Here is a 10766-nt window from a genome sequence, read left to right on the forward strand (position 1 = left end):
ATATTTAACATCTCTGGAAACTTTTTCCACATATATATATAATTTATCGGTAATACCTGTTATTACCTGATACTCACTAAAACCCTTTCGATGACCCCGAAATGCTTCCGGATTCTCTCGGAACTATTCCAAATATTCATGAAATAATTTCACAAATATATTCTCACAACTCCCATCCTACTAACACTCAGTAGATTGTGATTGCCTTAAGCTTGTGACCCCATAGGTTTGGGAACACGCAGACATGAACGAAACCGTTCGTTCAATGACTAACAGCGGGACCGTGGATGTCCATATCGGTCCCTGTGAGTACACGAATGATATTCGAGTGAACCTTTGATTATTATGTGATGTTCCCTTTGCTTCAAGATACTTCACAAAACCTGGGATGCATCGGTATCCTTCGAGTCATTACTATGCTCACTATACTGAATTCTCGTTACCGAACTTTTGTTCTTTTTTCTCGTTATTATGTTCCGGCATCCCTGTGACGAAGTCACTTGTGTCTGGCCAGACGATGAGTGACACCGTCACACCGAGAGGGACCTAAGAATATCTCTCCATCATCGGAGGAGCAAATCCCACTCTTGAGCTATCTGGCCACTTGTCAAACTTTCCGATGAACCTGTAAGTTGTCGTTATGATCACCGTGTTTCAGGTGACGTTTGAGCAACCCCAAAGCCCGTCGTATGTTGAGAAGTGACCATGATACTCTCATGGTCTGAGGAACAAGATCACATGTTAACACTCCGTGTTATTGCAATTGAATAAAGACAATATTAATCCAAGTCACAACAAACAAGTCTGGGTCGATTCAATATGATTGATCTTCCAATGTCACAATCTCAATGTTGTTTTAGGACTATCATTACACTTAATGATATCCTAAGATCTGGAAAACATGATCACCAAAAACACTTGAGCTAGTCCTATAGGCAAAGACTAGGAACTTTTTACTTAACTGTTTACCATTCCACATGTGCATATGAATTTTCCACCGAATTGCATATTCCAGGATCATAGCAGTTATAGCATAGAATATAAACTGATGTGACAGCGGCCCGATCTTTTGACGAGAGTGGGGATAATTATCGATTTGGTGGATTTTGACCTTGACGATCTGGCTATACCGTACCCGACGGTACGCCTCGACAATCGCTAAACCAAACTCCGATGGTTATTGACCTTACCGTAGGCACGATCAACCTGAACAACGAGGCTCGAGTTCCTGCAAGCAACCGAAGAACCGACAAAAACAAAGGTGAAGTGCAATCCGAAATTGCGGATAATAAACTGAGCACATGAACTAGATGAAAAGTTGGGGTTCCATTGTGGATCTGACAAGGAGGTAGTCCTACATGTCTCGTAGATGCGAATTGTAGCGATGGCTGCACAATACAAGAAACCCCGAGTCTAAATTATAATCTAAGCCAGCTATTGAACATATAAATCCCGCTATGCAACCCGCCTAACTGGGGCATTTGCGTTTTCCAATTCATCCGGCCGGCAAAATTTGCACTGCTGTCCACTTACCTGTACTTTTTTGTCTCCCTGGTAAACATCTGGACGTTCATTTTTCTGTACATTGTGTGTTTGGATTAAAGTAGATGACGACTGGGCCACCCTTGTGCTCAGGTCCATCTCGTGTTGGGTCGCTCGTTGGCGTGCGCTACCTCAGTTCCTGAGTGGTTGAGCGTTGCATGCGATGCGATTGGCTTGGACTTGTGCAAGGCGATGGGCTGACCGGGCAGGGCGACGTGGGTGGGTACTGTCATATCAGGCGAGAGTCCGAGGTGAGGGGTGTATTCTTGTTTGGAGGTAAAAGCACCCCAGGTACCCTAATTTGTATGGAATGTGATGATTTAGTCCTAAACTTGCAAAATACAACTCCACCATACCCTAACTTGCACTGGATGTGACAATTCGGTCCTGGGCCTATCACAACGCGACAATTGGCAGACATGTGGCCAGACCGGTCCTCGCCTGGACTTTTACAAAAAACACCCTGCCGTCTTGTCTAATTAACTCGCGGATCTGAAACTCTGTATTCATAAAATTCCCCACTGTAACTATGCCAACAGGAAGCATGACTGACTATGACTTATGTGTAGCTTCGAGTCTATTTAGGGTCTGACTTTTCTGCGCTGATAGATTAATTGTACTGTGTTGGCTGCAAAATCACAGTTCTTAACATCAACTGAATCATTCCCATTGTGCACATCAAGGGCCGGTGCGGATTGTCCGATCAACTTGCATCTCAAATCTCCAGCGTACCGGTCTCTAGTGTTAGGATTTTCTCTTTTACTCTGTAGTTCCTCTTTGGCCGTGGCCAGAGACAAACCGTGACCATTCGTGCATTTCGCTCAAGTAAGACAATATATCGTCTTTTTTTTAGGATCAACTATTGCCACTTTATTGACTAATTAAAGGAGATTAGGAATCTTGTCCGACACAGTGCCCAGAATATAATCTGAGGGAACAACAAACCAAACCTTACACAGTCCATCGCTTAACCCTACTTTAGCTAACTTATCCGCGGCAGCATTAACACTACGCCTAACCCAAGACACTTTTCACTTCTTGGAACATTTTCATCCTCTCCTTGATCTCCTCCACCAGGGGTCCAACTGTAGAGAGAGTTTCCTCTTGCGCACACAACACCTTATGCTAGATTAGCACAGTCCGTCTCCAACAGCAGCTTGGATGTGTTGAGTTCGGCCGCCACCTGTGGAGCTCGTTTGCAAGCATAAATTTCAGCAACCTCCGGATCGGCGATTCCATCAAAGAGATGACAAGTAACAGATCTAAAAGCTCCTGAATGATCCCGTAGGACAGCACCTACATCACACATTGCTCCTTGTTTGTAAACAGCTCCATCAAAATTTGCCTTAACCCAACCCTCCTCCGGTGGCACCCATCTTTCCTTGATCTCCGGCTTCTGCAGCTTTTCTTTCCCTCCATGAAACGCCTTCCATTCATGTGGTAACAACATTAGGTAAAGTTTAATTTGGAAAAAGCGGCCAATAATCCAGCCCATTATCATCATACGGAGTTCAAGCAGGCCTACGATTGATTGCTTGCCAGACGTCCAATCGCTATTTCTCCAGTAGGTTTTATTTGCGGCTTTGATCGCCTGCCTACCGCCGACACCAATCGCTATGTCTACCCGCAGTACATGTTCGGCTCGCTTCCTATACGAGGGTACGGACGATCTCACCGGCCGGTGCACCGATCTGAGTACAAACACAGTACACAAGCCAATTACTTGTTCATCCACCGGCTACCGCCTGCTCCGTTTGTCAGTTTTGCCGTTCTGTTAGATTTGGTAAGCCTATGAACGGATCAATCATGTGACAAGATTTTTTCATCATGCGCTACTAGATTTTTTTTCCCGTTAGTTGTAGCCAGCGCTCCTATTCCTAATTACCACGGTAGATTTTCTAGTAGTACTAGTTGTCTACAATGCGCAAACTGTAGCAGAATTGATACTAGCCGGATGATGCTTTTATTATATATATAGGTATAAGATCAACATGAGATCAGTTTGGTACGTTCACTTTTTGGCATTGATATTAGGTGTATTTCTAAATGTGGACACATCTCAAATTCTACAATCAAGGGAGAGTTACTTGACCATGAAACTTTTTAAAAAGAAGGTCATATTTGCATTTCATTCCGGGTCCCCAAATTCTTGGAGACGGCCCTGCCAAACGATAGGGATGGCATAACAAGGGTTCGGCTCAGCTGCAGGGCTCCCTGCACGAATTATTGTGCAGGGCTAATAAAAAATCGCCATGTGTCTTTGTGGGCCAACTACCTTAAATTAAGTTATTAGATTAGATTATTCTGTTACGGTCTTGTTCATCTTGTAGCTTGGGTCCGTCCTCGCCATAGCTGGGCGTTATTCTTCTCCCTGGTACGATGTGCCCGTCGTCACCGGCGTCTCCTATTTATTGTGTGGTCATCATTATCTCATGTCCCATGCCGCCGGCGGTGCCTCCTCTGCTCTGCTTCAGCATTGCCGGATTGCTTCACCATCGTCCACCCGTTTTTCATAGCACGGTCGCCGCATATGTTTTCTTTACTATTGCGCTCAGCTCGCCTCAAGATTTTGCATGTCTGATTGTGAGATCAATTAAAGCCTGCACGCCAAAGGAATTGAGTCAAAGCAAACTAAATTGAGAGATTGAAACTGTCTTTTTCAAGTACGGAGAAGAGAAGCGCCGCCGTGTTGGTCTCCCGCTCCGGCGAGATTCAGTTGTGCTCTTGGGGTTCCATGAGACCACAACATCAGAAGTCCCTCCGTGTAGACGGCACCTCGGCTCTCTAGATCGAGACTCCAAATACTTCAAAACCAAGGAACGGAAGAACTGCAACGAGTGCTCTTGGCGGCATCGGCGACGTGCTCCTAATCGTGTCCGCCCTCCTTCTCTGTTGCTGCGGCGGCTGGCGGACATTGCAGGAAACCGTCCTTGCTACTTGCTAGCAACCATTCTTGTGTGAAGCCATTCAGTAAATCAGTTCTCCTTTTGCGTAGGCCAGGCGAGGAAGTACCAGCGAAGACGAATATTTAGACCATAATAGAATAATCTAACTTAATTGGGGGTGGTTGGCCCACAAAGACACATGGCGATCTCTTATTGGCCCTGCACAATAATTCGTGCAGGGAGCCCTGCAGCTGAGCCGAACCCGCATAACAAGGTCTCATCTTTGCGATAAAGAAAGAAGCAAGATCAACTGGCTGGAGAAGGTACGAAACTGGGAGGACAGGAAACAACAAACCAAACATAAGGATGATGGTGGAGCTAACCAAGCTGGAAATAATGACACACACGCCAAACTGGAAGTTAAGATCTGGTTCAGTGAAAATCAACTAAACAACTACTCTCTCTGTCCCAAAATGTAAAACGTTTTTTTGCCACTATTATAGTGTCAAAAAAGTCTTACATTTTGAGACGGAGGGAGTAGTTAGAATCATGACACAAACACCAAACTGCACATGGCCATGCCACCGACTGGCGGTTCATAGGTGTGTCAGAGAGTCAAAAAGCAGAAGGCAAGTCTCCTGTTATAATAGAATTATTTTATGTCACATGGGCTTCCAAGCACGTCTCAACTCAGCTCTGACTACCCCCTACCCTGAGAAGTGAAATAAAATTCTTCCCACAAAAAAGTGAAGTGAAATAAAAAAAGCTTACTGTAACTCTGAACATTTTCCTTCTACAAAGAAAAAGTGATGTTACCACCGTTTACTTTAGATCAAGAGGAGTCAATATTTACCAACCACTTCCTCCGTTTCAGATCCAGTGTGAAACTTCAGACAGATTTGTATTGCGGATTAATTAGAAAAGATGGCAGGGTGTTTTTGCAAAAGTGCATGCCATGATCGAGCCGGCCACGTGGCTGCCAATTGTCGCGCTGTGATGGATCCGGGACCAAATCGTCACATCCAATGCAAGTTGGGGTATGATGGAGTTGCATTTTGCAAGTTTAGGACTAAATCATCACGTTCCATGCAAGTTAAGGAGGGGTACCTGGGGTGCTTTTACCTCTCTTGTTTGTGTACTCGCCTTGATCTTACATGCATGTGTTTGGCTGCTGCAGCTGGGCCCTACCTACACCTGGTCCCATCTGACAGTTTCTTGGGTGCTTGTTTAGGTCTGGGTGTGGACGTTCCCTCGCTTTATTCGTTGGATAAAAGGATGGTTCACCCAGGCAAACGTTGCACGTTGTCTCTTACACTGCAGCTGGCCCTGCTCTTGGTTTGTCCCCACACGTCGATGGGTGGGGTGGACGGTTTTCGGTTGGAGGTAATAGCAACCAGGTACCCTAACTTGCATTTAATGTGATGATCTAGTCCCAAACTTGTAAAACTAGACCAAGCCATACCTCAACTTGCATCCAATGTGATGTTTTAGTCCCAGGCCAATAAGAACTCGCCAATTGGCTGGGCCGGTCAGCGCGCACAGTATTGCACAAAACCCACTGCCGTTTGCCTGATTCAACCCGCACTCACCCCCACCTGAATTAAGGGTGTGTTTGGATCGTGTCCTCACTGGTTTGCCTGGGCAAAATAGCTGCCTGGGAGTTGCCTGGACATCTCAGCAAAAAATGCCTGGCCAGGCACGACCATGTTTCTAGGCTACGTTTGGTTGCTGACCTGGGAACGTGCCTGTGTGGATAAATGGCCCAGGCAGTGTTTGGTTGCTATATTGCCTGGGATTGGAGATCACCGATATGCATATGCTAAATATAAATATAAATAAATATGGTCTGACTTTTCAAAAGCATAACAAAGCCAAATAATTTGATAAGCAAAAAAGTAATAATAATCTGAAGTTTCATAAGCATAACACTGAAGGCAAATGATTTTATAACTCTGACGATACACAACAACATTGCTGTTGAATAACCACAGTGCATTACATTCGATTAATACTCATTGTCCAGCACATCTGGAATGCAAGAGATACACAAATTATCCTTGTGGGATTAACATAACCAGAAGTCTAATTATGTATTCATCATAATACTACCTAGAAACTTATCCAAGTCAGAAAGCAACACAACTTTCACATTAGCATCTAATAATCATATCATGCATGCTGATACTACTTGGAAACTAAGCAGAAGGCTGTAGCAAAATAATACCACCATTAGCCATTACTTAGACATCAGTTGTGCATAGCCAAAAGCTAGTCATTAACTACTTAGAAACTAGTGTTTTGCAACCAAAAGGATCCAACAATATGGTAGACCACCAATCAATCTTACTCAGAAAGGGCTAGAGTTAACAGCAGGATCATCGCCAAGGTTACTAGCAGGATCTTTGTTTCCAAGGTTACCAACAAGATCATCGCCGACACGTTTGCCAGCAGGATAATTGTCAGATAAGTATGTATACACCCAATGCTCCAGGTATTCTTGACCCATGCTGACAAGAAAACCTCGATGGACTGCAAATTCTGGTTTGCATAGATGCATCCCGACCGACATCCTCTCATCAGGTGGCAACGGAATCTTCTTGAGCATGTCCCATAAAGGAGCATTTGGGTCCTTTGGGGCTACAGTCTGTACTGGACTTGCAAGAGTTTCTCGTATGCCTATCAAAGTACTTGTGAGCAGCACATCCATATTAGTGTCATCTTGTGATGCTTGAGATGATCTTGGCTTTGACCTTTTAGCTTTATCATTTTGTGGTGGTGGCAGAGTATTTGGCTTTGCACTTTTTTTGAAACTTTTCTTGTTAGGCTTTAGAGCCGCAACATTGGACGAGGAAACTTGACTATCAGTTGCAGCAAGAGCAGCCACCGCTTCACAATCATCACTATCTGTATCTAATTTATCCGAGTCATGACCTGTTGGACCCTTGGCTTCATCAAAGGTGGACATATCATTCATCATGTCATCTTTTACCTTATCATCATTGTCAGTTTCAGCTGCAGAGAAAGGGTCTTGCATAAAAGAGCCATCTGCCGACGAGCCACTAAATAATTCCTTCAACTTGTCGTAGAACTGAATCGGTTTAGAGAGAATTCCACGATCATTGGCCTACATGAATTTTATTGTTAGTTCCACATCAGTAGTTGAACACTCGACAAATAGATAATTTGTATGAGATAATTACCGATAAGCCATCTAGAGTAGATTGGGAGAGCATTACTTGTTTGTTCACATCATCAAACCCACTGCGCAGCGACCCCGTCGTCCGGAGTTGACTGATGCAATTTTTATCGGTTGAATTGTACAGGTCATTCAACTTTTTTTGCCTCTCCAGATCTCTATCAACCAATGGCCCATACTTTCTTCGAGACATTCTAAGATTGTAATGTCTACGTCGACGACGCCACCGGACAATGGCCAACATTACAGCTAGAACACCTAACGTCCGTCGTTTCTTGATAACATAATGGACAGATTCCGTATACATCTGGATATTAGATGAAATAAATGTATAAGAAACAAGTGAGATGTACGTATATGTAGTCAGTAGAACCAATAATAGAGAGATTGTTCTATGCCAGATTTAAGATTACATGCGTGCACACATATATGCAAAGTACTGCTAGATTATTACTCTAGTAAGAGGTTTCTTCAGATCTGGAAGGTTGTAGCTTCCAATCAAGTAAAAAAAAGAAGCCAAATGAAAAGAAGCACTAGATGCGTTCATGCTAGCAAGTTCTAATCACAAGAACAAATAAACAGAGAAGGGGGCAGCAAATCGTGGCACACATGATAGGGTAAAAATTGCAGTCTCACCTTCACGATTTCACCAGATCTGACTAGGAACTAGAAATATTGTTGGGGGAAAGAAGAATCAAAGCCAATAATCAATTTCCCATGCAATTCCTTCTCCCCTTCTCTCAAGAACAATCCCAAAGAGAGAGAAGATTGTGAGCTATGGGGAGGGGAAACGTGAGTGGATGTGGAGGGGAAAATGCTTTGCCCATATATTACGGGGTATAGTAAATTACTAGCACAAATGCCCGTGCGTTGCAACGGGAAACATTGTTACCTCTCTAATATATGTCAGCGAGTTTCTTCGGTTGCATCAATGCTCGCCTGCCCGCCCGCCCGCAGCCTACCCCTCACGCTCTCTCGTACGCGACAATATCGGCGGCTCACCTGCCCGCCCACACGTAGCCTACCCTCACACGCTCTCGTACGCGACGATATCGACGACTCACCTGCCCGCCTGCCCGTAGTCTGCCCTCAGCATGAGCGAGCTCCGGCGCGGCGCAAGTGATGACTCCAATGCAGTGTGCGTGAGTTCCTTCCCATGTTTTTCTGGTCAAGTCACTGCATGTGGGGTCTAGTGGAGGTGATCGGGTAGCCTCGTATTGGCCCCAGATTTGAGATGGGTTTGAGATATGCGGGTGAGTCCAGGCGTTTAGGAAAAAAAATAGGTGTACTTTTGAAAAAAATACCGAACACTGACTGAACGAACATTTCAGGTGTTTGAGGAGGATATAGTGGGTGTAGATGCTCTAACCAGACTTCGTGGATGATAAACGTGCCTGAACTATTTCCATATATGCAGATACGTGAAGCACCTTTTGATAATTAGTCCACCACACACCATCGACGAACTGGGGTGTCCCTCTCGCTCCCATTAATCCCTCTCATCGAATCATGTTTAGCCGTGATGCGTGCATGAGCCTGTTTATTAATCCGCTCTCCCTCTCTCTCTCCCCCTCTCTCTCTTTCATTTTCTTATTATTACTTTATTATTTTCTCTTTCGACACAAGCGAAGCTATGTCAGTTGGACACGCGCTCGGAAATCCTATCTACACCTCTCGCGCGGGTGACGGGTGTTATTTGGCCCGACACTCTGCTCTCTCCCTCCATCCAACCTTATCTTCTCAGTCGGCTGCCCTCAACCTTGTCTTCCCCGGTCGCCCCCCACGCGTTCTTCTCCACATACATGCGCAGAACTCCCACAACGCCCACCCATCCCCTCCCTCCTTCCCAGCTCTGGATCCAGATGGAATCGAGGCCACAACCGAGCGTCTCCTCATGGCCTCTTCACGAGCTCCCACTGCCGCCTGGAGCTCAAGCTGCCAGCCGTCCAAGGCCTCGCCAGGAACGGATCCGCGACACCGTGCCTCGTCCTCGCACATGCCCGGCCGCGCCATCGGAGCCCCCCGCAGGTTGCCTGCCCGTCGCCCTCACCTTCACTCTTCTTCCCCTTTCAATTCTGCTCTATCCTCTCTGAATATCTCCCCCTCTCTCTTTGTTCAAGTGTAGAGGCAGTGCTCCGCCACCCGATGCTGTTCTTCGTGTCGCCCCACGCTCCCAAAGCTGGGAACCGGCTCCCCGCCTCCAAGTTCTCGGCATCGACGTCCCGTGCTGCCTGCACCCTCGCCAAGCCCGACTCGCAGCCGTGGAGCCCGAGCTCGCCAAGGCGCTTCAACTCCGCTGCCGCGCCATACCTCTCTCTGTCGCTCCGTCCGCCGCCCGTGGTGCCGTGACCCGCCACTGCCGTGCCCTGCATCGCTCTGTAGCCGCGCCGCCTGGGTCGATGCGGTCAGCGCTCCCAAGCCGTTGACCCTGCGCCAGGGGACGACTATATCCTCCCATGCGTGCGCGCCCGTGCTCCAGCCCTCCCCTCCCCATGCTGCCGGCACACTCGCGCCACGGGGCCGTATCCAGCCTGTGCCTGGACGACGGAAGCCCCCCCACTGTCCGTGCGCTCCGGCCAGCTCCCTGTCGCGCTCGAGACCTCCTCTAGTCTTCCCGCCGAGGCCTTCCCTGTGACCAGCCTTTGACTTGGGTCTCCTGTCCGCCTCGGCGCGGACGCCCGCCACGACGCCGGCGGCAAGCGGCGGCGCGTGCCCGGCGATGGAGAACGGAAGGATAAGCGGCGAGACGCGTGGTGCTGAGCCAGTCAATAAGGAATAAGGGCCGCGGGCATAGTTTCTAACAAATTTAGGGGGTTTTACGCAAAAACGAAACGTTTTTCCAAAGTGCCACTTAAACAGGGACTGCGGGTTAATTTCAAAGAAATAGAGGGGCTTTTTCGCAAAAACACCGACGACGTACGACCAGAAGCACTCCGTGCTTTATTAGTAGGGAAAGATAAGTAGGGTCACCTTGCCCAGGCAGGTTGGGGAGAGGGCCAGGCGTCCGATTTGCTACGCCTGGAGGCAGGCAGCGTACCCAGGCAACTTCACCAGGCAGAAAAATCCCAGGTCACTAACCAAACACATCCCAAGCAGGTTCCAGGCAAGCTCCAGGCTAGGCAGATTAAAACGTGGACATGAAC

At 47.0% G+C, this 10766-nt stretch overlaps 1 protein-coding gene and 1 long non-coding RNA gene across 3 annotated transcripts in view; one reads left to right on the top strand and one right to left on the bottom strand.

The window, feature by feature from the left end:
• Nucleotides 1-6362: 6362 nt before the first annotated feature.
• The window catches only part of LOC123188848 (uncharacterized), a 15805-nt gene continuing 11401 nt past the window's right edge, over nucleotides 6363-10766 (bottom strand). Inside the window, exons 1-3 of one of the 2 annotated variants that reach the window (XM_044601121.1) lie at nucleotides 8260-8506; nucleotides 7628-7930; nucleotides 6363-7551 (exon numbers count right to left, since the gene is read on the bottom strand). In XM_044601121.1, coding sequence (XP_044457056.1) covers nucleotides 6775-7551; nucleotides 7628-7930 — 1080 coding nt within the window. In that variant the 5' untranslated portion in view covers nucleotides 8260-8506 and the 3' untranslated portion in view covers nucleotides 6363-6774. Of the gene's footprint in view, nucleotides 7552-7627; nucleotides 7931-8259; nucleotides 8507-10766 lie in introns of those variants that run through there. The other variant, XM_044601122.1, reaches the window with a different exon arrangement.
• On the top strand, nucleotides 9131-10499 carry LOC123188850 (uncharacterized). Its single transcript, XR_006495250.1, has 2 exons — nucleotides 9131-9651; nucleotides 9749-10499. It is a non-coding gene; the product is annotated as an uncharacterized lncRNA (long non-coding RNA).

Source organism: Triticum aestivum, chromosome 2A (genome assembly GCF_018294505.1).
Source record: "Triticum aestivum cultivar Chinese Spring chromosome 2A, IWGSC CS RefSeq v2.1, whole genome shotgun sequence".
In the NCBI taxonomy this organism is placed as follows: domain Eukaryota; kingdom Viridiplantae; phylum Streptophyta; class Magnoliopsida; order Poales; family Poaceae; genus Triticum; species Triticum aestivum.